The sequence below is a fragment of the Prionailurus bengalensis genome, chromosome B3, assembly GCF_016509475.1.
Source record: "Prionailurus bengalensis isolate Pbe53 chromosome B3, Fcat_Pben_1.1_paternal_pri, whole genome shotgun sequence".
Classification (NCBI taxonomy): domain Eukaryota; kingdom Metazoa; phylum Chordata; class Mammalia; order Carnivora; family Felidae; genus Prionailurus; species Prionailurus bengalensis.
The window spans coordinates 28403677-28431483 of NC_057355.1; the positions used below are offsets into that span (position 1 = coordinate 28403677).

A 27807-nucleotide genomic window follows, 5' to 3' on the forward strand; every position below is an offset into this window, starting at 1 on the left:
GGTCAGTTGGTGGTCATGGGACCCTTGATTTCAGCTCAGGTCTTGATCCCATGGTTCATGGGTTCAAGTCCACCTCAGGCTCTGCACTGACAGTGCAGAGCCTGCTTGAGATCGATCTCTCTCTCTCTCTCTCTTCCCACCCCTCCACAGCTCGTGATCTCTCTTTCAAAATAAACTTAAAGAAAAAATCCCATTCTACATGATTAACATTTCAAATACTAGTTTGTTTGTTTGTTTTTAATCTATTCAGAAACAGGAACAACATACCCAGAGGACCTTGGCACCTATAACCCGACCTGGCTAGTCGCACCCCATCCTGCCCCCTCCTCTTATAAATGAGCCCTCTGTCTTTGTCCATTTTATAGAAAACCATGATTATGGGTTCTAAGAAAGCCAAGGCGGGATAGTCTAACAGTGGGTTGCCTATGTATCTCATGAGAAATACATCTCTGCTCCAAGAGTCTCAAAAGGCGCTTTTACCAAACCACTAAAAAGAACGCCATCTCTACGGGTTTCGATTAGGTCACCCTCGGGAAGAAAGAACCCCACTTGGAGCCCAATCCCGCCCCCACCACTTGGTTTCGCACCTCCGCGTTCCGGGACCCGCCTCCAGCCTCCTGGCCCAGCCCTAGCTCCGCCCCTTGCCCTCTCGGAGCACCATTTCCCTAGGGATTGCTAGGCAGTCTGCTTAAAAAATGCAGCTTTACACGGTAACCGCGTAAGGGAATTCGCATTTTAAGCAAGCAGCACACAATTCTTTGACTTCAATCACTTGCTCTTCGAACCTACTTTGCAAAATATTGCATCCACTCCTTCCTTCATCCCGCCCCGCTCTCTTTGCTCTCCACAGCCCAAGGCCGGCTAAAGAAACCGGAAATCCACAGTAAGGTGGGCCGGGGCGGGCCTTTGCTGCGTTGCACTGCGCGTGCGCGCGCCTCCTTTTGCGTCACTCGACCGCGCCCAGGCTCTCCTCGGCTACTTACAGCTCTAGGTCCCGGCGGCGGTCGCGGGTCATCTGGGGCAGGCTCCCCTCGGCGCTCCCCCATGGAGGAGGCGGCGCGCACGGCTGCAGCCCTGGATGCTCTCACCTCCTACTGGACAGCGTCTAAGGCACTGGCCGCGCGAGCTCAAGAAGGGGCGGCCCGTGCGGCCTGTGTGGGCGTGTGAGCGGAGGTGACCAGGGCCAGGTAGTGGAGGGGACCATGGGCGGCCTCCAGTTGGGGTGAGGTCGCCAGTTTTTAATGTTTTCTTTCAAGCAAGGGCGAAGGGGCTGTGGTCGAATCTGCTGGTCTTGGGTTGGCAGGGGCCCTTCAGGGGCGCCTTTCTCTTCCCTGGGAACACGTGTGTTGTGAAATGGAAGGGCTTTTCCTCTTATCCTGCCTCAAGGAATCCCACTGCGAATTGGGTTGCTATTAAATTCTATGGAAATCTGGCTTGACCCTGTCGGGGCACCAGTTCATTCAGCTCATTCACATAGTTTTCGTTTTGTTGTGAGTTTTAGATTGTTTCAGCTGCTGCGGAGATATTAACTGACCGTTGAACAAGTTTTAGAAGTCAGCCGTTGAACATGACTTTTAATTTCCTAACTTTTATAAAGTCATTTAATCCCTCCTTCCTTTTCATAAAAACTCTATATACGTTTAGTTTTGTTTTTGTGTCTCTTTAATTTGTTCACTAGGTTTTTCAATTCGTTTAATACAGGACTACGTTTTCTGTTTTTAGAAATTCTCTATAAACCATATGCCTAGGTAGTACTTTTTTTTTTTTTTAGTAGTAAAAGTAAGATGGGAGAGTAGAGATCTTTGTTTCATTGCAGTAAGCTATCTGTTGAAGTACTATGTTGTTTATGCTTGGTTGAGTAGGTTTCATGTTGGTAAGAAAAAAGAGTATGGAGGCTAGTAGCCAAATTTTTGAAACTGGTAACTGTTCAGTCCTTTTGCTTACTTATGTATTTTCTTCTTTCCAGGCCGGAGCTACTCTACCAGGGTTTAAAACTTTAAATGAGAATAAAGAGTATTATTTACAAGGAAATGAGAGTGAATAAGTCATCTCTGACCTCTTCCAGCCTTTTTTTTCATAAGAGAGACCATATTAAACTTACATGTAAGTTAAAATTTTAATTTATAACTGATGTTGCTAAATTTGGATTGGAGATTTAGGTTCTGCAGTATTTATAAATACCGTTTTTAAAAATAATTAGCGGGAAGCCGGGTTACTTAGTCGGTTAAGTTGGCTGACTTTGCTCAGGTCGTGATCTCACCGTTGGAGAGTTTGAGCCCTGCATCAGGCTCTGTCCTGACAGCTCAGAACCTGGAGCCTGCTTCAGATTCTGTCTCTTGCTCTCTCTGCTCTTCCCCGGCTCGCTCTCACTCTCTTAAAAATAAACATTAAGGGGCGCCTGGGTGGCGCAGTCGGTTAAGCGTCCGACTTCAGCCGGGTCACGATCTCGCGGTCCGTGAGTTCGAGCCCCGCGTCAGGCTCTGGGCTGATGGCTCAGAGCCTGGAGCCTGTCTCCGATTCTGTGTCTCCCTCTCTCTCTGCCCCTCCCCCGTTCATGCTCTATCTCTCTCTGTCCCAAAAATAAATAAACGTTGAAAAAAAAAAAATAAATAAATAAACATTAAAGAAAACTTTTTAAAAATAATTAGCAAAGTAAGAGATTGGAAAAAGTTAAATCAGTGGAAACCAAACAGAAGTAAAGATTAAAAACTCTAATATTAGTTTTCATTCAGTGTGGGCAGCCCATATAGAAGTAGAGTCTAGTAGACACTTAGGTTCCATTTCAGACTGTATAACTTTCTGTGTGGTCCTCTGCATGTGATTTAACCCCTTGGAGGTTTGGTTTCTTTAGTTGTAAGGTGGGGATAAAGATACCTTCTTCTCATTGTATGTATTAGAAATAATGTGTATCAGTTACCTGGAACAGTGCTTCATAGGTGTTCAGTAAGTAGTAGCTATTACTATTTAGAGGGAAATGATAAAAAAGAATTACACTTGTTTTCAGGGTATTTCTTTTATATAAAAATACCCTGCTGTGGTATCCTGCCTACCCTTGTTCACTCAGTGTCAGCCACAGTGGCCTTTCTTTTCCTGGAAAGCTGCATAACATTCATACCTCCATGCCTTTGCATTTTTTCTCAGTTTTGTTCTTTTCCTGTCTCTTTCAGGGCTTTACTCAGTGTTATCTTCTCCACTGGGCCTCTTAACCAAACTAGTTCAAATAGAATCCCCTCAACCCAACTCCTCAATGCCCTTAACCATAGTATTTACCACCTTCCAATATAATATTATTTATTATTATTTTTTTTAATTGTCTTGCCCTACCTCCAACACAAGGTAAATTCCATGAGGGCAGAGTTTTGGTCTGTTTTATTCACTGCTATATTCCCATTCCTAGAACATAGTATATATTCATGTCAATGTTTGTTGGTTGAGTAAATGAGATAAGCACCTGCCCACAAGAAGCCACCATGAAGGGGATGTAAGTCGTATACATAAGTAACCATAATATAGGCTAGAAAAGTGTCCAAAGAGAAGTGTAGGTTTAAAGGCCAAGGAATTCAGAAAAGATTGATTTCTCTGGTTTGTGGAATTCAAGCAGGGCTTCATTGTGGAGGTGCATTTTGAGTTTGCACCTTAAAAGACGAAAGGGAAGGGGCGCCTGGGTGGCTCAGTAGGTTAAGCGTCCAACCTCGGCTCAGGTCATGATCTCACAGTTCGTGAGTTTGAGCTCTGCGTCAGGCTCTGTGCTGACAGCTCAGAGCCTGGAGCCTGCTTCAGATTCTGTGTCTCCCTCTCTGCCCCTCCCCTGCTCATGCTCTCTCTCTTTCTCAAAAATAAAATAAACATTAAAAATAATTTTTTTTTTAAGATGAAGGGAGAATATAAACAATGGTATGGAGGAGGAGGAGGAGTAGGTAAGAATGACAGCAGTATATTGACCTCTGGTGTATCATAGGGTATGTGAATTATAGTATAGGGAAATAAGATTTAAAAGTTAGGTTGGGAACAAATGGTGAAAGGTGTTAGAGGATTACAAAATTTGAACTTCTTTTTGTAAACATTGGGTAGCCATTCTAAGGTTTTAAGCAGGAGAATGAGATAGCACAGATGTGTTTTATAATTTTTTTTTTCAACGTTTATTTATTTTTGGGACAGAGAGAGACAGAGCATGAACGGGGGAGGGGCAGAGAGAGAGGGAGACACAGAATCGGAAACAGGCTCCAGGCTCTGAGCCATCAGCCCAGAGCCTGACGCGGGGCTCGAACTCACGGACCGCGAGATCGTGACCTGGCTGAAGTCGGACGCTTAACCGACTGCGCCACCCAGGCGCCCCCAGATGTGTTTTATAGAGCAGTGTGATAGCATCATTGTTGAAGCTGAATGAGGATTGGGAGAGCCATGGAGATATGAGGCTGTATTTCACAAAGGTATACTCCATATGGTACTCTTGGCCCTTGTATCCAGTTTGGGTAATGAGGATGGTGAAGCCATGGTCAGAATACAAGGAGGAGCAGATTGGGCAGATGATGATTTACACTGACAGCCTGGTTGGAGCTGTTACTTCCTTGTGTTCCACCTCTGGGTCTAAATGGAGACTCCAGTGGGAAAGGCAAAAGGCTGGATTCTAGCACTGGTTCTGCTACCTACCCACTTCTTGAGAAGTTGCTTGACATCTCTGTACCTGTTTTCTCTTCATGGGGCCCTCACCACATACCTTTCAAGGTTTTGTGAAAATGAAATGTCAAAAATGTTGTGACAAGTTTAAAGCTGTAAATGTACTTCTGTTGGTATATTTTTAAAAAGTATATGACTTTGGTAATTGTGTTGCCTACTGTTAGTCATTTTGCAAAGCAAATCTTAGTATCAGCTTATCTTATAGATGGTAGAATACTAGTCCCATCTTTTCCTGTTACATGTTCTCCATATTTTAGAAGAAGGTAGACCAATTTCAAAACTTTATTTTCTTTAAGATATATTTATTTCATTTTTAACATAACTTGTATTTAATGAAAGTTAATGTTATAACTATTCGGAAAAGTAAAATCACCTTTGAAAATTAAACTTCAGAAAGAACAATTTGGAAATTCTAAGAGCCTTTAAAAGTGTGCTTAAAATTAAAATGGGTCACTTCAGATCATTTTACTCAGCTGTGGAATCCTTGAGGTCAGGGACTTGTGATCAAATCATCTTTATAACCCCAACATCTGGCATATTAGAGCTGCTCCGCATATGTTTACTGAACAGATGACCACACTATAAATAATATAACAGCTAGAGGAGAGGAGAATGGGATGGGACCTTCTACCTGGTCCCTGTCAGAGGTAGGATGGGCACATTATCACCTGAAGCTTGTCATCTCTGATTTGAGAACATAGTTGAAGTGAAACATACGAAGTTTTCTTGTTTAGCTATCTTTAAACCTGGCCCTACTTCATAGTATACTCAAGAATAAAACAATCCATTTCAGGGGCACCTGGGTGGCTTAGTCAGTTAAGCGTCTGACCTCGGCTTAGGTCATGATCTCGCAGGTTCGTGAATTCGAGCTCCACGCCAGGCTCTGCATTGAGCATGGAGCCTGCTTAAGGTGTACTCTCTCTCTCTCTCCCCCTCTCCCCCTCTCCCCCTCTCCCCTTCCCCCCCCCCTCTCTCTCTTTCTCTTTGTCCCTCTCACCTGCTTGTGAGTGTGCCTGCAGTCTCTCTCTAAAATAAAAAAATTAAAAAATGAGCTTTATGTAAGTGAAGTCTGAATTTGGATTTGTGAAGCGATTGGATTGGAACTGTAGCTAAACCTGACTTGTTTATGGGTATCATCTATGTAGGTAACAGTTATATTTTATAGATATCAGAATATTCAAACTATAAATCAGCTTGTTCAGACTTTTAAAAGGGAGGTTTGTGGACCAGAGAACTTTAGGTAGTCACTTCCTCAGTAGAATTTGAATGATAATTAAGAACAGTGTTTCATGATGATAATGGTTAAAGGAGCTGATTTTAAGTTAGTGGGTGCTTTGATGACTATTAGGTGATCCTTGTTCATTGGAATGCAGAGTGGGCTGAAGTGTGTTTGGTAGCTAGGTTTCTTTACTCCCATCTTCCCAGACTTTTTACTGTTACCTTTGCATTTTCACTTACATATAACACTATCACTTCCCAGCATACTTTGACAACTTTTTACAGTTCGTAAGTTTATACACTGTAAAAACAGTTGTTACATTTTAGGAAGCTGATCTAAATGATACAGCTTTATTTTTAGGGCCAATTATAATTATTCCATTCATCTATATTCACTGAGAAAACCGATATTAAGACATATTTTGAAGCTGTAGGAGCCCAGCATCTGGCAGTCTAGTGAGGAAGACTGGATCATAAACATGGTTAAGTGAGTCATTTAGAGTGTGCTGGGAATACCATTAAGCACACTTTTTTTGTTGTCATAATCTTTTTATAGTCTCTCTCTATATATTTTAATGTTTATTTTCACGAGAGACAGAGCATGAGCTAGGGAGAGACAGAGAGAGGGAGACAGAATCTGAAGCGGGCTCCAGGTTCTGAGCTGTCAGCACAGAGCCCAGCATGGGGCTCAGACTCATGAACTGCGAGATCATGACCTGAGCCAAAGATGACGCTTAACCCACTGAGCCACCAAGGCGCCCTTACAGTCTATAGAAGTAATTCTTTCTGCTAACCATTTTATTCCCAAATTTGCTGCCTCCCCCCTCCCTGCATATGTTTATGTCTCTGTACATAACTGATTGTCACAGTCCAGAATTACTCCAAAGGCAAGCTGAAGTTAAGTTGAAGTTTGGGGCTACCACATAAAGAGACCAATAGTTTATTTGAAATTTGGAAATCAATAACTTTACAGATTCTTTAGCTTCTTTCTTTTCTTATGTGTCTCTGTTAAGGTGGCGACTCAACCAAGGTCATGCACCCAGCTAGAGGCAGGACTGAATCTTCCAAATTCCCTGCCTTGGACCTTTCTCAATGCATTTTCTTCCCTTAGGAGTGGCATTCAGAGGACTAGGGATACTTCTCCAAATCCTTATGAGAAAGATCAGTTCTGGAAAGGTTTCAATTAGACAGCTAATCTCATCCATATTGTATGTGACTGATACTTATAAAACTCGGAGCACCTCCCTGACTTGAGTGTCTTATGTTCTTTCCATGTTTCAGTATTATCTTATCCTAGATTGTGGGGTGACTTTGCTTTTGGGACTTGTTAGTTGTTTCTCTCCTGACATCTTTGCAGCTCTTGAGCACTGCAACATGTGTTTTAAAAAACCTTAATAGGGGCGCCTGGGTGGCGCAGTCGGTTAAGCATCCGACTTCAGCCAGGTCACGATCTCGCGGTCCGTGAGTTCGAGCCCCGCGTCAGGCTCTGGGCTGATGGCTCGGAGCCTGGAGCCTGTTTCCGATTCTGTGTCTCCCTCTCTCTCTGCCCCTCCCCCGTTCATGCTCTGTCTCTCTCTGTCCCAAAAATAAATAAAAAACGTTGAAAAAAAGAAAAAAAAAAACACCTTAATATGGAAACGTCCAAACATACATAGTACATAGAGTAGAATAATACAATGAACCCCTGTCTGCCTGCCACCCATCTTTACCACTGATCCCCATTTCTGCAGACAAGTTTTGGTTTTTCAAAATCTGATGGGAATTTTATATTTATCTGTAGTAAGTCTGTTTAGGTGTGTAAGTTAGTTATCCCAGTGGCATGTAGCATTTATTTATGATCATACTCATGGTTCATTAAGTCAGCAGGGATGACTCTGTGTTTGGCTGTGCACAGGGTGATGGCAGGGTGCAAAGGGGCAAGCAGAAATATAAAGGTCCTCTTTAGGTCTAGACTTGGAACTGGCACTCCTGTCACTTACACCTTCCCCCCATTGGCCAGCATAAGCCACGGAGCCAAGCCCCAAATCAATGGGTTGGGAAGGACTGTTCTTATGAAGGGTTCTGGGAACCATAATGTGACTCAACAGGCAAATCTAAACACTGGCCCCTTTGGCCCCTTTTTACCATTATTACAGAACATTATCACCCTTTATTTAACTGTCTTTTGTTTGTCTCCCATGGAAGACTAAAATTTAGCTATCACCATTATATGCATAGAGCTTAGCATAATGTTTAATGCTTATGTTTGGTAAATACTGTTTGAGTGAATGGATAAAGCAATTGAGGGGTTAGGTGGTTAGAGTTATGATGCTTTTGCTAAAAGCCAGAATCTCATAACCTGAACAATGGAAAAAGTTGGCTAGTGGGCAAGGGTTAATGAGTGAGGATCCTGACTGAATTGTAGATTAGTTCTGGAACTCAGTAGTTAATTTGTGGGACAAAAAAATCTCAGGACCTACCAGAAAGTTGGGCTGGCAGTAAGTTATAACTAATCATAAACCTTCTTGCTGAGTAATATCTTTCCCTCTACTTTCTGCACTTAGCTTTAGTTCATTTGTTAGCAGAGTTCATGAGTGACATTTGAAATGTCTTTGATAAGCCTCTGCTCCCTGTCTGGTCTTAGGGTTTGAGCCCTCTAGGTCCATGGCCCTCATGTTCTCCAAAAAGTCCATCAGTATCACACTTGCACTATGGCAAACATCTGTCTGTTAGAATGATCATCCTCTGCTAACAAATTAATGTGGAAGCTGTTTTCTTTCTACACACCCCCAAATAGGCTAAATAACAAATAACCATCTGTTTATATCTACATAGATTTCAAAGAAGAAAGTGTATGGGTGAGAAAATTTTGAGTTTCTCTGTGTAGATTATTTAAAAAGGACATGTTGTGAAACTGGTAAATGTATTTATGAACTAAATTTGTATATTTTTATGATTTATTTTCATTCTGTAGAATATTTTTTATTAACAGCAAAGTTTTGTTACTTTGGACTGTCAACTAAGACTGGAACCATTATTTAAATATGAAACTAGAGTTTATAAAATTAATTTAAAAAAAAAAATAAATAAAAATTTAAAAAAAGGGGCGCCTGGGTGGCGCAGTCGGTTAAGCGTCCGACTTCAGCCAGGTCACGATCTCGCAGTCCGGGAGTTCGAGCCCCGCGTCAGGCTCTGGGCTGATGGCTCGGAGCCTGGAGCCTGTTTCCGATTCTGTGTCTCCCTCTCTCTCTGACCCTCCCCCGTTCATGCTCTGTCTCTCTCTGTCCCAAAAATAAATAAAAAACATTGAAAAAAAAATTAATTTAAATTTTTAAATTTAGTGTATTGTTTTTCTTTTTTTTTTTTTTCTTACTGCTTCAACAGTATTTATTTAACCTACAGATATTCCTCTACCATATTTTGCATAGATAGTACCATGCACATGGTATAGAATCTCTGGCTGTCTTGCCTGTTCAGATGAGGTCTGGTTTTTTTGTTTTTTTATTTTTTAAAATTTACATCCAAACTAGTTAGCATATACTGCAACAATGATTTTAGGAATAGAGTCCTTAGTGCCCCTTAGCCATTTAGCCCATCCCCCCTCCCACAACCCCTCCAGTAACCCTCAGTTTGTTCTGCATATTTATGAGTCTCTTCTGTTTTGTCCCCCCCCCCGTTTTTATATTATTTTTGTTTTCCTTCCCTTATGTTCATCTGTTTTGTCTCTTAAAGTCCTCAAATGAGTGAAGTCATACGATTTTTGTCTTTCTCTGACTAATTTCACTTAGCATAATACCCTCCAGTTCTATCCACGTAGTTGCAAATGGCAAGATTTCATTCTTTTTGATTGCCAGGTAATACTCCATTGTTTGTGTGTGTGTGTGTGTGTGTGTGTGTGTGTATACATACATGTGGTAGATAAATATATATATATACACCACATCTTTATCCATTCATCCATTGATGGACATTTGGGCTCTTTCCATACTTTAGCTATTGTTGATAGTGCTGCTATAAACATTGGGGTGCATGTGTCCCTTCAAGGCAGCACACCTGTATCTCATGGATAAATGTCTAGTAGTGCAATTGCTGGGTTGTAGGGTAATTCTGTTTTTAATTTTTTGAGGAACCTCCATACTGTTTTCCAGAGTGGCTGCACCAGCTTGCATTCCCATAATTTTTTTCAGTTTTATTGAGTTATCCCTGACATATAACATTATATTAGCTTAAGGTATACAACATAATGATTACATATATGTATATAAAATGATCACAATAAATTCAGTTAACATTTATCACTTCACACTATTATAAATTTTTTCTTGTGATGAGAACTTTTAAGATCTTAGTTACTTTCAAATGTACAACACAGTATTTTTAACTGTAGTCACCATGCTGTACATTATACCCCCAGACTTCTTTATGTTATACCCATATCTGTCACTCCTCTATCCCTGGCTCTGGTAGCCACCAGTCTGTTCCCTGATTCCATGAGTTTGATTTTTTAGTATGGCTTTATATCATGATCCTATCTTTTGCCATAACTGGAAGAGAGATAATTACATTAGTGGTAAATTATAAATAGTAAATATATTATCAATAGTAGTAATGAAAATATTCCTTTATGAGAAGAGAACTGGAGTAAATTTTTGAGTTGCATTCGGACTATCACTATCATTCTCTGAAAATCTTGTCTTGTTTTACATTGTTTAGATTTGAAGACTGCATAACCCTGCCTCTAGCACCAGCGGTTTCTCTGTTTTGTAATCAGTGTGATTTAAAGAACTTCAGTAACAAACGAAATGATCCAGGGGCGTGGAAAATATGACTTTTACATTGGTTTGGGATTGGCTATGAGCTCCAGCATTTTCATTGGCGGGAGTTTCATTTTGAAAAAAAAAGGTCTTCTGCGCCTTGCCAGGAAAGGCTCCATGAGAGCAGGTAGGCTATGCCCTATGTGACTGTGAAATGATATCTGTGTATGCTTGTTTACTCAGGTTCTTGATGGTAGATGACCACATCTTAATTCCTAGTTAGTATATTTGAAACTTTGAACTATGCAAGCCTTGTAAATGTTTATAGAGAATCAAACATCAGTTACTTTGTAATGAGAAAAATAAAAGTGAGACAATGTCATTAATAAGCTAGCTGTTCACTCCTATAGTTACTTTCAAAGTGGAAATAAGGACCAGTGCCCTATTAGCATCCAGTCTTATCTTAAAATTTTGATATTTCTGCAGAGAAGGAAATAAGGGTTTATGAATAGAATCAGAATCTTACTGAAGGCAAGATCTTGGGGGATACTCGTTATGATTGAACCCCACTCTGACTTTGGCGCATTCACAACAGCATTATGTTGCATCCTGGCCGTGTTTCATCACTCAGTCTCTGCTTTAGTTCTAGGTCTGGTTCTGACCTCACAGGAAGACCTGCTTTGGTAGTAAACAAAACAAAACAAAACACCTTCTCTCTCTTTCCTGTGCCATCTTTATGGCCAGAGCTAGTCAAACCATCTTAAAATAGTAGCCTCTATTAGAGGTTAGTGGGCAAAGGAGAGAGTATTGGCATATACTGCGTGAACAAGTATATTCCTCATTCTTGTCCTAAGACAGGTACTTGCATTGTCCATGATGGATATGTTTATCAAAGAGTTCATTTGCATTGGCTTTTTCTTTTGGACAATGGCTTAAGTACCAGTTGCTTCCTGGTTTTATTATTTTTATTGGGAAGAAAGTCAAGTAGAAAAGGAGGGTGAATATCCTAGCAGCCCCAGACTGTGATTAATGCTTAACTTTTTATGTATGGTCAATATAAGACCCCTTTCTCCAAGGTAACTGCCTCATAAATGGGGCTAACCCACACCTATATGGCTTATCCACTTTCAGACTAATTCATTTGAAGCTGGACTACTACTTACTGGTTCATTTTCTTTACTTGGTTTATTGAAGCTGAGTTCACAAAACAAAAGAATGAAGTATGGACTGAATATAAGGATTAATTTAATTACTTCACTCAAGGAATGAGGTTTGTAGTATAGTGCAAACCTAAAAATTGTAACATTTTCATTATCCTCATCCTCTTTTCTAAGAAAATCATAAAAAATATTATCTAAGAAATCATGATGGAACCTTTATTCAAAGTAATAATCATCAACAAATAAGATGTTTTAAAATCTGTCATAGCTAATAGTTGTCATAAATTTATAAGAGTCTGATAATCTTCCCAAAAAGTGAAATATTTTTTCATTCACAGGTCAAGGTGGCCATGCATATCTTAAAGAATGGTTGTGGTGGGCTGGATTGCTATCAAGTATGTATAGAGAACATTTCAAGAAAATATAATTGTATATTAAAATATTTGCATATACTAGTACAGCTTCATATTACTAGCACATTTTAAAACTAATTAAATTCTTCATTTTTATTTTAAAAAATTTTTAGTGTTTTTTGGGGGTTTTTTTTGAGACAGAGAGTGAGTGGGGGAGGGGCAGAGAGAGACGGAGACACAGAATCTGAAGCAGACTCCAGATTCCAAGCTGTCAGCACAGAGCCCAATGCGGGACTCGAACTCACAAACCACAAGATCGTGACCTGAGCCAAAGTTGAATGCTTAACTGACCAAGCCACCCAGGCACCCCTTAAGTTCTTGTTTTTTAATGAACAGTACTCAAAATATGTAAAACTTAAGCCAGTAAAAGTCATTTAGCAAGCAGTTTAATAGTTTAATTTGAATGAGAAGACTTTCTTTTACCTGTCTGGTTAAAACATGTTTAATATACCTGTGTTTTTTTTAATTCTCAGTTTAAGAAGATAAATTTGATAGTAAAAAATCATAGAGGGGCACATGGGTGGCTCAGTTGGCTAAGCATCTGACTCTTGTTTTCAGCTCAGGTTGTAATCTCATAGTTGGTGGGATTGTTGACTCTGCTCCAACAGTGTGGAGCCTGCTTGGAATTCTCTCTGCCCCACTCCTCCTTGCGCACTCTTTCTCTCTCTCAAAATAAATAAATAAACTTAAAAAAAAAAGATTGTAGAAAACATCCCATTTTTAATTCCTCCCCCTTCATTGACTTTCATTCCAAATTGGAAAACAGGTATCCATTTGATAAGAGTGTCCATGCTTATTTTGATGATTACCTTTAAAAAAGTGCATAGAGGGGCGCCTGGGTGGCTCAGTCGGTTAAGCGTCTGACTTTGGCTCAGGTCATGATCTCCTGGCCCGTTGAGTTCAAGCCCTGCCTCAGGCTCTATGCTGACAGCTCAGAGCCTGGAACCTGCTTCAGATTCTGTCTCCCTCTCTGCCCCTCTTCTGCTTGCTCTCTCTCTCTCTCTCTCTCTCTCTCTCTCTCTCAAAAATAAACATTTTTAAAAAGTACATAAAAAATGATAATTCACTGAGCCTTCAAAGTATTCAGGATTAAATTATGTAAATGTTCTTATAAGTTTAAGAGCAGTTGAAATAACAAAGAGACTGATTTGACTATTCATTCAACAAATACTGATTGTTTCTTGTATGCCAGGTGTTGTAGGCGCTGGAGATAAACTGTTGAAACAAACAGAAAAATCCTTATGCACATAAGACTTAACATTCTAGATGGAAGACAAATAATAATAAACAAGATAAATTAAAATATGTGTGTTAGTGACAAATGCTAACATTTGCTAGGAGTAAGATAGGGAAGGGATGTGAAGGATAGATGGATAAAAGATGTAAAGGAAATGAGGGGGCTAGCCATATGGATATTTGGGGGAGGAATGTTTTAAGCAGGAGGAAACAGTAAATATTAAGGCTATGAGGTGAAGCAAATCTGACCTTTTGAAGTGTGATAGCTCAGAATGATTTTTGCCCCCTGGTATTTACACTTTTGTATAATCCTCTCACACTGAATTAGTGCTGGCCCAGTGTGGTGATAGGATGCAAAAGAAGTTGTAATGTGTGGCTTCTGAGGCCAAGTCACCAAAAGCCTGTGGCTTTGCCTTGATTGCTTGGGTTGCTTACTGAGGGAAATCCAGCCTTCAGATGACTGCAGCCCCAGCTTATATCTTTGACTATAAACTTCTTGAAAAACCCTGAGTGAGAAGTACCTGTTGATCCCTTTCTGAAGTCTTGACCAATAGAAGTTATGAGAAACCATGAGATCTTGACTAATAGAAAATATGGCTTGTCTTTTAAACTGCCACATTTTGGAGTGCTTTATTAATGCAGCACTGGATTATTAAAGCCTCAGGTAACATTAAAGAGGCAAGAACAGCAAGAGAGTGAATGTGGGGGAAGTAGCAGGGGATAAGTTCAGGGAAGTAATGAGGGTGGGTCTTGTACATCACAGAAATGACTCTGACTTTAATGTGTGGGAAGTCACTGGAGACTTTTGAGCAAAGGGGTGACATGATATGCTTTAGGTTTTAATAAGGTCTCTCAGGCTGCTGTGTTGAGGAATAGACCACATAGGGGAAGAAGCAAGAAAACCGGGTGGGAGGTTATTGAAATAATCAGGTAAGAGGTGGTGATGGCATGGACCCAAAGGAGTTGCAGTGAGCGTGTTAAGAAGTGGTAGAATACTGGATTTTGTTTTGAAGATGAACTGATAAGATTTGCTGAAAACAAGTTAAAAGGTTGGATAGAATATAAACTCTTAAAAACATGAAAGATCCAACATGTAATGAATTACCTAGCCAAGATCAGAGAAAGGCATAAAGCTCAGAATGATAAGCTGAAGACACTTCTGCTCTAGATGTAATTGCAGACTTCAGAGCAGGTAGGTAGGAGAGAGAGTGAACTTTTGAATTGGGCTAATAAGGGTCAGAGTCAGGTGCTGCTAAGAATGGAAACTAGGACAAGATTATTGTATTGGAATTATAAAAACAAATAAAAATTAACTACATGTCTTTTACAAGATGCACTTGTAAAACAAGGATATAGAATGGCTGAAAGAGAAAGATGGAAAAAACCTGAAGAAAGTTGAGATTGAAGAGTATGCTAGGTAAAATATAATTCAAAGCATAAAGATAAAAGGTTCAACTTCTCAGGAAGCTTTAACAGTTCTAACTTTATTTAATAATATAGCCTTGAAATATTAAAAGCAGAAGTTGACACAGGAACAGGGGAAATAGACAAATCCAACACCATATGGTGAAATATTAATATAACACTCTCATAGGGTAGGCAGAGTAAAATTGTTAAGTCTATAGAACATTTGAAGAGCAAATTTAACAAACTTTTTGGACATGTCATTGATCTACATTGTTTTCAAGGGCATATGGAAAGAATATTTATACAAATGGACTATTTGCTAGACCATAAAGCCAGTCTTAAAGTTTTCAAAGGATTTAATGGAGTGTTTTCATAGATCATTATAATTACCTTAGAAATCAGTAACAAAAAGAATACATAAAAATCCCTATGTATGGAAGTTTAGAAATACACTTATGTACTCCATGGTTTAAAGAAGTCAGAATGAAAATAGAAAATATGTTCAAATTAGAAAATAGTATGTTGGTGCCCAATGCAAAATATCATAACTTGTGGACTATTACTGAAGTTATTAAAATTTACAGTTTTAAATAAATATAATTAAAAATAAGAAAGGTGAGGCATCTAGTTCAAGAAAAAAGAAAATGTAGAAGGAAGTAAAGAGAAGAGCTAAAATTAAATAGAAAACAAAAGGTATTAAAACCAACATTTGGGTTTATGATCTAAATGAAATTGATAAACCTTTTGTTGAAACTGATGGAGAAATAGAGAAGGCAGAATAGCTGGTAATGTAACTAGAGTTTTGTAGATACCAACAGGATGTTTGAACAGTTTTATCTCAGTAAATATAAGAACTTGGATAAAATAGGCAGATTTCTACTAACTTAGTACAATTGGGTCTATAGTTTTAAAACCTTTGCATACATTAAGCCCTGGGCCCAGATGGTTTCATTGGCAAGTTCTGTGGTCATTTTTATTTATTTATTTATATATTTATTTATTTAAAATTTTTTAATGTTTATTTTTGAGAGAGACAGAGTGCAAGCAGGGGAGGGGCAGAGAGAGGAAGACACAGAATCTGAAGCAGGCTCCAGGCTCTGAGCTGTCTGCACAGATCCCGATGTGGGGCTTGAACTCAGGGACTGCAAGATTATGACTTGAGCGGAAGTCAGATGCTTAACCAACTGAGCCACCCAGGCGCCTCTATTTTTAAAAGAAATAATTTCAATTGAGTAATTTCCTAATAATAGAAAAAACGGTATACATTCCCCTACTCTTCTTAAAAATCTAGTATAATCCTAATACCAAAACTTGACTCTGTATAAGAAAGGAAAAATAGTCTAGTCTCATTTGTGAACATATATGCAAAAATCCTAAATAAATTTATCTTAGGGGGGTAAAGTTGGCATAACTTTGGAAAACCAATCACTGTAATTAATGATGTTAATAAATTCAGAAAAAGCATCATTTCAGTTTACCGAATTTTTATTCAGCAACTATTCATAACTAAAAAACCATTTCAAATAAGTCATTTCAAGACAAGTGAAACCAGAACAATCAAAATAAGCACCAAAATGAAATATTGAAGGCTTTCTTTTTGAAACTGGAAACAAACAAATGACTTCTCGTTACTCCTTCAATATCCTGAAAGAATTTCATAATAAATGCAGTAAGGCAAAGGGGTGGAAATAGAAAGAAATATATAAACTTATTATTTACTGATTGTATGATTGTGGGTATAAAAATTCCAAATTATATACAGATAAATTATAAAATTAAGATTTAGCAAAGTGGTGTTGGGTTACGAAGTCAACATACAAAACTTAGCTGTGTTTCTGTATTATCAGCAACAATTAGAAAATGAAATGTTAAAATGGTGTCATTTGCATATAATTCTTAAAAACAAGAATTATTTAATTCTAAATCTAACAAAAGATGAGAAAGATACTGATGGAAAAAATGAAATCTTATTGAGAAAAAGACAAATACAAGGATATGTTATTTTCATGGATTGAAGGATTCCTTATTGGAAAGTCAACATTCCTCTCCATAGTGACAGGTTAAGTGCTATTCCTTTTAAAACCTATGTGCTTATGTGCTACATGGTAAGTTGATTTAAAAATTTGAGGGGCGCCTGGGTGGCTCAGTCCGTTAAGCGTCTGACTTCAGCTCAGGTCATGATCTCACAGTCTGTGAGTTCAAGCCCCGCGTCGGGCTCGGTGCTGACAGCTCAGAGCCTGGAGCCTGTTTCAGATTCTGTGTCTCACTCTCTCTCTGACCCTCCCCCGTTCATGCTCTCTCTCTGTCTCAAAAATAAATAAACGTTAGAAAAAAAAATTTTTTTTTTAAATTTGAATGGTAATACAGAAGTCCAAGTAAAGCAGAAATACTTTTTTTTTTTAATGTTTATTTTTGCGAGACAGAATGTGAGCGGGGGAGGGGCAGAGAGAGAGGGAGAGACAGAATCTAAAGCAGGCTCCAGGCTCCTAGCTGTCAGCACAGAGCCCGGTGCAGGGATCAAACTTAGGAACTATGAGATGATGACCTGAGCCGAAGGCTGTTTAACCGACTGAGCTACCCAGGTGCCCCTAAAGCAAAGATATTCTTAAGAAAAGGTGAAAGGATTTACTCTACTAGGTATTAAGATTTATTATGAAGCTACACTGAGTATGGTACTGTGCCAAAATACACAATAGACCAATAGAAAAGAATGGCGAACCCTAAAACCCAAAAACAGTATATTTATTGCAAAGATGATATTGAAATAGAGAAATATGCTTTTCAGTATATATTATTGTAACAATCCGTATGGAAAAAAATAAGATTTGATTTCTACCTCCATACATAAAAACTTTAGGTGGTTTATAAACTTAAATGTGAAAGAGAACACTAAAGAATTTGAAGGATAAAGAATTTAAAGAAAGATCTCCCATATAAGAGATGGGTGAAATAGGTGAAGGGTATTCAGAGTACAGTTAAGGGGTGCCTGGGTGGTTCAGTCTGTTGAGCGTCCTGGTCTTGATTTCGGCTCAGGTCATGGTCCTGGAGTTGTGGGATCAAGCTCTGTGGCTCTCTTCTCTCTCCCTCTGCCCCTCTCCCCCACTCTTGCACTCTTTCTAAAAAATAAAATAATTTTTTTAAGGTACACTTAAAGATGAGCAGTGAATAATGTATAGAATTGTCAAATCAGTATATTGAACACCTGAAACTAACAACACTGTATGTTAACTATACTGGAATTAAAATTAAAAAATAACATTTCTCAAGCAAGTTGTAGGAAGCACTATCAAGAGTTTAAAAGAATGACAAGGCAAATTACAGAATGTGGCAAAAAAATGGTTGTAATATTTTGCTGATTTAACTCAAAATATTACTAAATATTAAGTTGATATCTCATGGATATCAAATTGTCAACACTGTGGAAAAAAGGGTTGATATAAAACAATACAAAAGTATTCCAAACAATAGCTTATCAATATTTGTTCCTTTGATGGGACTTTCTCATGTAACTTTGATTCGTGAAATGATTTCATTTACAAAGCTATTCTTTGATATTGCCTCAGCTTTTAGCTGTTGTAACTTTATTGTGATGTTTTCTTCTGGCACTTGATTTACCTTGGATAAAAACTCTTAATTTTTTCACATTCCTCTTTTTCCAGATAGCACCTCTTTGCCACTAGTTCCATTTCATCATGTCCTTGTGACTTTCCAATATTCTGAAACTCCTCCAGTTTCCAGGGCTTTTTTTTTTTAGCACACTCTATTACATGCCTAGGGAAATTTTTATTTTTATTTTTTTTCTGGTTGTTGTTTAGTTAACCTAGAGCAGTTTTAGGTTTAAAGCAGTATTGAGGAGAAGGGACAGAGATTTCCCATATGCTCCCAGCCCATACACATTTATAGCCTCTCCCATTATCAGTACCCCTCATCAGAGTGGTGCACTTTCTACGGTTGATGAACCTACGCTGACACATAACAATCACCCGAAGTCCATAATTTACATTAGGGTTCACTCTTGATGTACATTCTGTGGGTTTGGAGAAACGTATAATGACATACATCAACTGTTACGGTGTCATGCAGCGTAGTTTCAATTGCCCTAAAAATCAGTGAGTCTTGGGGGAGAGGGGGGTTGCAAATACATATACATTAAGAAATAAAATAAGGAGCACTTGGCTGGCTCAGTTGGTTAAGCATCTGACTCTTGATTTTGGCTCAGGTCATTATCTCACAGTTCCCCCCGTTGAGCTCTGTGTTGACAGCACAGAGCCTGCTTGGGAGTGTCTGTCTGGTCTGTCTCTCTCTCTCAAAATAAATAAATAAACTTAAAAAGAAATATCAGTGAGTCTGTTTTAAACTTTCTATTTTCCTCTTCCAACTCCACTGGCTTCCACACTCTCAAATAGTGGTAGGCCTTCTACTTCAGAGAGATCATAAAAGCCATTAAGAACTCCCTCCATTTCCCACACCAAATCTGAAATCTTACCTTCTTTCTCATCCCTTTTTCTCGTTACAAAAAAAAAACGTCCTCCTCCTGCTTAGGCTAGCCCCTCCATCTGTGTTCTGGATTCACTCCCCTCCACCTTGTCAAAGACTCTCCTGCCTAGGGCAATTTTTAACCCACAGAAGATTTACATTCAAAATATATAAAAACTTACCTCAAATCAGTAAGAGAAAACAAATAGATTTACTGGCAGACAGGAAAAAAAAGTTGACCAGCTTCTCCATTAAAAGATTTCCTTTGTCCAACACATGAAAAGGGGAAATGCAAATTGGAAGAATAATAAAATAATCCCATTCCCCATTAACAGATTAGCAAACTTCTAAATCTGACAGTACCACCAAGTGGGACAAAGGGAGCTCTGTTACTCTACTAAGTGAAATTTGGTATAACCATTTTGGAAAACAGTAGCCATGAGTGATCTTTTTCTATAAGATCACATCCTTCCCTTGCATAAGATTCCCCAGTGGCCTTTCAATTTAGATGAAATCCTTGTCAGGACTCACAAAGGACTTGTGCCATATGGCCCTGGCTACCTCTGACTCCTGGGCTACTCTCCCCTTGCTCATTCTATTGGAGCTGTCCTGCCTTCCTTGCTGTTCAGACATGCCAGACATTGCCTTGAGTCAGAGGTTTTTTTTTTTGCTGTACTCCCTGACTGGGAGATTCTCCCCCCCAGATAGCTGCAGGTAAATATTTCACTTCAGACCAGACTGTCTAAAAGTTTCCTATCAGAGTGCCCATGTTTGGCACCACGATCCTGCCCTCAGCAGCACTCCATTCCTTTCTGTCACTTTGTTTTTCTACACTGCGTGGCTAATCACTTGACCTTTATTTTGCCTGTTTTCCCTCACAAAATGTAAATTTTAGGAGAACAGTATCTTTGTTTTGCTCACTGCTGCATTTCCTGATCCTACAACAGCATCTGGAACATTGTAGCTACCTAAGGATGTCCTTCGGATATAAGAGTTGGGTTTTAAAAAAAGAAAAAGCTAGTGAAAAAGACTTGGGAGAAGTGCTTTTACACCAGTTTTAGCTGCTTTTAATTGATTTGTGTTTGTTGTCATAGGATATAGATATCTATTAAAATTTTATTTTAAAAAATCTGTAAGCATAAATTAGGTCTCTTTCAGTTAAAATTACAGATTTGTTTCTAATTAGTTGGAACTTTAGTGTTGATAATTTACAGAAGAACCTTTATGAACAGCTGGGAGAAAATAAATTGCTAAATACAATTGAAATCGTACATAACATATATATACATATATTATATATATAGTACATAATATATAAATAGTACATTATTGTGTGTGTGTGTGTGTGTGTGTGTGTGTGTACATATGACCCTTCAACAACATGGGAGTTAGTGGCACCAACCCCCTGTGCAGTTGACAGTTTACAAATAACTTTTGACTCCCTAAAAACTTTACTATTAGTGTGCTATTGACCAGAAGTCTTAACCAACAACATAGTTAATTAGCATATATTTTGTATGTGATATGTATCATACGTTGTATTCTTAATAAACTAGAGAAAATATTAAGATCATACAGAATACATCTACAGTGGTTAAAATGTACATGTAAGTGGACAAAGTTTAAACTCCTGTTCAGTTCATGGGTCAACTCTAAATGAAAATAAAATGCAGGCATTTCCATTTTGAGTGATTTGTTCCTGAGTTTCTTTTGTTGTCTATCTCCCAAGTGGGAGCAGGTGAGGTGGTCAACTTTGCTGCATATGCCTTTGCACCAGCCACCCTAGTGACTCCGTTAGGAGCTCTCAGCGTCCTAGTAAGGTAAGGACACTACATTTCATATGTAGAAACAGCGGTCGGTATTTTAGTCCATGAAGTATTCAGTACCATCTAATTATACATGTTCAGAATAATTTATATTTAAACAGTCTTGGGAACTTTTTTTAAGCTGTGTATTAATTTGCTTTTAAAGGGTTATCTTTTGTGCATAGGCATGCTGTCGATTTGGGAGAGTAAATGCATCTATGCTTTTCTTGCTTGTATTCAGAGCCAATGATAGTTCTACTTTTATTACAATTTTTTAAAATTTCAAGTTGGACTTGTTGGAACATTTATCATTTGAGACATGTACACTTTGATAGATGATGGTTGATGATAAATCAGTTTTTATACCTACTACAGAAAATCAGTGATTTGGTGCAAGATTATGTGCCTCTGAAGCCTGATTCGGGGTACTCATTTGGAGCAGTCCAAGATTTGTCCTTTTTGTTATCTTAATGCTTAGCCCCAATAGCTAATTAGCTTAGCCCCTAATAGTTGAAGTTGGATTTGGGCTACTATTCTCAAAGTTGATTAATAAGTTTTCTTTTAATTTTTCTCCCCCAAGATAGTCTGTATATATATATAAATTGATATTATATGTAAATTACATAATTTTTCAAGATACTATGTAATATATAATGATATATTATGGTACATTGTCTTTTACCCTGAATTTTCTGTATATTATACCATTATATTTATAGGTTTACATTATATATATTTTTAGATTTGGATTAAACTGGCTATAATGTATTAAAATTTGATAATTTAGGGGTATCTGGGTGGCTCAGTGGGTTAAGCATCCGACTTTGGCTCAGGTCTTGATCTCACAGCTCATGGATTTGAGCCCCGTGTTGGGCTCTGCTGACAGCTCAGAACCTGGAGCCTGCTTCGGATTCTGTGTCTCCCTCACTTTCTGCCCTTCCCCATTCATGCTTTGTCTCTTTATCAAATAAACATCAAAAAAATTTTTAAACTTGATGATTTAATTAATAGACAAATTATTACACGAACACATAGGAAGTATGCATCAACCAGTATGGATAAATAAAGTTGAGCCAATTTTAAGTATAAAATTTGGGTTTGGACTTATATTCTTAGGCTATAAATGCTATAAAAATGCTATAAATTTGTGCCACAGCTCCATTTATTGTAAGTTTCATATTTTCTACAGTAGAAATACGGTAACTATGCTGGTTTAGTGTATGATGAAACCAGTGTTTCTCTGGAAACTTTCATTTTAGCTTTGTCTGAAAGCCAGAATCTTTACAAGTTCACAGTGTTTTAGTTTTTTAATAACTTAAAATTCTGAGTTGTGTTGATATTTAAATATGAGAAAAGTGTGATTATTTTAATGTTCCACACTCCTCTCCACCATTTTAGTGCCATTCTTTCTTCATACTTTCTAAATGAAAGACTTAATCTTCATGGGAAAATTGGATGGTTGCTAAGTATTCTAGGATCTACAGTTATGGTCATTCATGCTCCAAAAGAAGAGGAGATCGAGACTCTAAATGAAATGTCTCACAAGCTAGGAGATCCAGGTAAGAAATAATAAAATCTGTATCAGTCTTACTGGTTTGCTTTTTTATTTAGTTTTTATTTTAACTAAAATTTTATGTGCATGTAAAGAGACAAATTGTTCTACATAGCTTATTATGAAAAATAGTGGTCATTTTCCTCCCCTATCAGCCCCTAAACCCTTGTTTATTTTGTTCTTTTAACTCTTTGTCTATAAATAACATGCTTATATTGCTGCTAGTCTCTTTGGCTTTAGGCATCATCTGTTATATCTACTACCTGTTGAATGTACTTAGTTCCGTGTAAGTGATTTATTTATAATCACTACATAACTTTTATTCCCAGTTTAGACATATGTTATGTTGTGATTTCTTCTCCTTTACTAATAAGGATATTGTTTGATAACTTTTCTGTGAATATACCAGTCCATCTTGAAGCTTTTCTCCCGTGGTGTTAATTCTCCCCTCAGAAATTTCAAACACATTAGGTATTCTGCAGTTTCATCTCTTCTGGAAATCTCTGCCAGAGACTCTTTTGGCCTTAGTCTAGACTGGTATCTTGAGGATGCTACCACATTTGTCATTCTAGATTTTCCTTCATTAGCATTGTAGAGGATCCCCTCCACTTTCTATTTTTTCTTGGCTCTGAATCCTGGTTTTACTCCTTCATTTTGGTTGGAGCCACTGTTGTAGGAGAGAAGAAAGGCACAGAAGAGATGAGACTTTTTGAGACTTTGTATATATAAAAATGCCTTTAATCTATGTGACCTCATTGTCTTCTCACTTCTAGTGTTGCTGCTAAGAAATCAAACACAGTTGATTCTTTATCTTTAATATGTGACCCATCTTTTATCTTTAGAAACCTTCAGGATGTCGTCTTTGCTCTTGTCATCTGAAATTTTCCACTGATGTACCTAGCTGTGGGCCAGTTTTATCCATTGTTCCAGATACTTGATGGATTTTTTTTAATCTGGAAATGTGTATCTCACTCTAGGAAATCAGTTTGTCCTTTAATTTTCTTTGTTTTCTCTTTGTGAAATTCTTATTCTTCTGTTGATTGGACTTCCTTGATTGTACCATGACTTTTCTTATATATATTTTCCCTGTTTTTACCATTTTTCCTTTTAGCTCTGTGTCCGGGGAGATATCCTCAGTTTTGTCTTACAGCTCTTTGACTTTTTATTTCTGCTATTTCATGTTTAATTTCCAAGAGCTTGCTTTTATTCTTTGGTGTGTGTGTGTGCCAAAAAAACACAACACAAAATTCACCCTCTCAACATTTCACATATATGTATGGTCAACTACATGCATGGTGGTAAGCAGCAAGTCCTCAGAGAGTCCTGGTTATTTTAAAGTTTTTCTGCAAACTTCAACGTCAAGATTATTTGTGGGCTCCATTTTTTCTTTTGTTTTCAGTCATTTAGTTTTGTCTTTTGGCAGTTCCAGTTAAATGCTGGACATACAGTATTAAAAAGTGTAAAGGCTCTAAATGATGTTTTATTCCTTCAGAGAGAACCTAAATTTCTTCTGTCGGGCAGATACAAGTACAGATTACTTTTAACTTAAAGTGTTGCTTCTATCTTTCTAGGGGCTGGTGTCTTTCCATTTTGCTTATATTCTTGATCAAAGTCCTTTTCTCTCAGCTGATAGCCTGGGATGTTTACTTGGACCTTCCACCTTGGTGAACTTTGAATGGCAGTGTCTGTGTTAGCATTCCAAGATTGCAGGCCTCTTCACTCAGCTTTCTTGCTTTTTCACCAGGCTGTCCACTTGGCTTCTCTAACCTAGGCACGTGCAGCTTCTGTGCCTACAAATGCCTTAAGGGGAGTTGCACATAGAAATTTGGGCTCACTTGTCTTCAGTTCCTTCCTTTCTGGAATCTTGGTCCATTGTGTCCTAGCTGCTTAGGCAGCCCAAAATTCCAAGGTTTATTTTTGCCTAGTCTACTGAAACTTCCACATGCCTCAAGTCACCACTTTCTGCTGGCCTTTATGCCCATCCTTACTCCCTACTCTAGAACTGGCAATCATTGCAAAGGAGAAAGCAGAGAGATGAGTGTGGACCTTACCTTTTTCTCCAATTTTGCCCCTTCAAGTTCTGGTTGCTTCTCTTGTTTCTCACCATTGTTTTTTTCTGTTTGTTTTGGTGCCTCTCCTGGTGATCCTTGGCTGCCTTCTGAATGTCGGGCTTGTCAAATCCCCAGCAAAGTCTCCTCCTTGGCTGCCTGAGTCCTGGGAGTTGAGTGGGACAGGGGGAGTCAATGGCATAGACATTTACCTTACCCTAAAGTTCTGTGTTAGTGTGGTACCTTCATACTCAACTGGCCCAGAGTCCTCCAGTTCACTGTGGAAGGAAGAACAGTCACTCAGATGTTCAGAACTGAGCAGGGATTCTGGGATCATAATTTAATAGACTTTCAGCCAGGCCTCCTGTTTCTCAGTCTCCCCTTAACCCCACTTCCAGAGATACATTGTATCTTTGGAAAGTTCTGTGCTGCAAACTGAGTTACATTCTAGTCTTTGATCACTGCTGATGTGGGATTCAGCTTTCGTAGATATGCTTTATCAGTTATGAGTTATCTTCTGCTTTTTGGCTTCCATAATGTTACTGTCATCTCCTTTACCTGTTCTTGTTTTTGTACATTTGCTTCTTTAAGAATCCTATTACTATTTATTTATTAGCAGAGTTTAAGGAGTGACTGCTCAATTTCCTCATCCTAAAATGCAGATGATAGTATTGATATTATTGGGTAGTTGTGAGGATTAAATGAATTAATCAGTGCAAATTTCGGAGAAAAGTGCCTGGCCCATGGTGCTACACAGTTGTTTGCTAAGTTCAGTTCTCCATATTCAATGAGAACCCTGACAATACTTTTCAGATTCTCTTATTGATTTGCTGTTTACCCCAGTGTTTGTCTCTAAATATTGTCTCTAAATATTTAAAAAATTTACTCCTTTTAGGATGAACTTTATAACTGCTGTTCTTTTCAGCATCTATAAATTGTTGAGTGTTCAAGATCATCTCATAATTTCTCTCCACTAGTTTCTGATTATTTCCATTCTTGAAATTAGAGCATTCCAGTGGGTAGGAAGTAGTAAGATCTTCTAGAATAGGTGGCTGTGAATCATTCTGATGTTTCCTATGGTCTAATTATCATGGGGCCTGAGATACTATGTTAAAAATGTTAGTGGTATAACAATTTGTGAATATGAAGCACGTTATGATGCTTCCAGTGTATACATTTATTTATTTTTTTTTTTTTAATTTTTTTTTTTCAACATTTATTTATTTTTGGGACAGAGAGAGACAGAGCATGAACGGGGGAGGGGCAGAGAGAGAGGGAGACACAGAATCGGAAACAGGCTCCAGGCTCTGAGCCATCAGCCCAGAGCCTGACGCGGGGCTTGAACCCACGGACCGCGAGATCGTGACCTGGCTGAAGTCGGACGCTTAACCGACTGCGCCACCCAGGCGCCCCTCCAGTGTATACATTTAACTAAATTTTTATGAGTGTGCTTTTGCTAGGGTAGCAAAAGAAATCTAATACTTATTTTAGGGACACACCTTTTCTCCTTTGTATTGAGTTTTGGATTCTCAGGGGTTTCTTTTAATACTTACACCATTACTAAAATAAGCCTTTTCTTGCCTCCTCCAGGTTTTGTGGTCTTTGCAACACTTGTGGTCATTGTGTCATTGATCTTAATCTTCGTGGTGGGACCTCGCCATGGACGGACAAACATTCTTGTGTACATAACAATCTGCTCTGTAATTGGAGCATTTTCAGTCTCCTGTGTTAAGGGCCTGGGCATTGCTATCAAAGAGCTGTTTGCTGGAAAGCCTGTGCTGCGACATCCCCTGGCCTGGATTCTGCTGCTGAGCCTTATAGTCTGTGTAAGCACACAGATTAATTACCTGAACAGGGCTCTGGATATATTCAACACTTCCATTGTGACTCCAATATATTATGTATTCTTTACAGCATCAGTTTTAACTTGTTCAGCTATTCTTTTTAAGGAGTGGCAAGATATGCCTGTTGATGATGTCATTGGTACTTTGAGTGGCTTCTTTACAATCATTGTGGGAATATTCTTGTTGCATGCCTTTAAAGATGTCAGCTTTACTCTAGCAAGTCTCCCTGTGTCTTTTCGACAAGATGAAAAAGCAATGAATGGCAATCTGTCTAACATGTATGAAGTTCTTAGTAATAATGAAGAAAACTTAACCTGTGGAATTGAACAACACAGTGGTGAAAATGTCTCCCGAAGAAATGGAAATCTCACAGCTTTTTAAGAAAAATGTAATTAAAAGGTTAATCTATAATTGTGTTATAAAGTTAATTTGAGTATCAGAATGTGTCTGAAAAAACATTGTTCTCAAAAAATGTTCTCTAGAGACAATCTTTTTTAAAGTTTCACTGATTTGGACCAAGAAATTACTTTTCTTATATTTACATGATGGTAGCTCACTAAAATGACCTCAGTACATGGCCAATTTCTATTAACATTGTATTATTATAGAGGTATTTTAAATTTTCCTTCACCAAAATCTAAATGCACTGACAGTTTTAAGTCTATAAAAATGCTGTATTTTTTCATTGGTGATGAAAATCTGAAATGTACATTTGTCATCCCCACTCCATCAATCCCTGACCATCTGAAGGCTTTTTGATTTAAAAAGGAACAAAATTTTCCTAATACATTATCCTGTGATTTACCTTACCTGTAAAAATGACTCCTGTTTGATGACTTAATTTTAAAATGTTAAAAGAGAAACCTAAGTTACTAAATGAAGAAAAACTAATTTACAAAAAAAAAAAAAGAGGGTAGGAAGTTGCCTGAGGCAATGTTTCTCACACTGTGACTTACCACCACACATTTGATGGTCTTCCTGTTCCTTGATGGCACCATGCTAAACCAGCGCATCCTGTGTCTGTCAGACTACAGCCTGACCAGTTTCATTCTTCACTTACTCTAATCCCTTGATACCTGGAACCTTGATTACCATTTTACATCAGCTCTTGTACTTTTCAGTATATTTTCATAATGAGTTACATTGTCATTTAGATCTAACAACTCTGGGAAATAAAGTCAAAAGACTAATTTCTTAAATTTAGTTCATGTTATAATAAAAAGAAAAATTGAAACAGT

General features: G+C 38.2%; 1 protein-coding gene across 2 annotated transcripts; it reads left to right on the forward strand.

The window, feature by feature from the left end:
• Positions 1–905: 905 nt before the first annotated feature.
• Positions 906–27807, forward strand: NIPA2 (NIPA magnesium transporter 2). Of its 2 annotated transcripts, none has more exons than XM_043554907.1 (7): positions 906–1187; positions 1967–2103; positions 10588–10815; positions 12127–12183; positions 21050–21140; positions 22524–22684; positions 26316–27807. In XM_043554907.1, exons 3-7 carry the CDS (start codon positions 10677–10679, stop codon positions 26948–26950), a joined length of 1083 nt encoding a protein of 360 aa, XP_043410842.1. In that variant the 5' UTR covers positions 906–1187; positions 1967–2103; positions 10588–10676; the 3' UTR covers positions 26951–27807. The 2 variants fall into 2 exon arrangements, with proteins under 2 accessions (XP_043410842.1, XP_043410843.1); XM_043554908.1 differs by having other exon boundaries at positions 944–1222.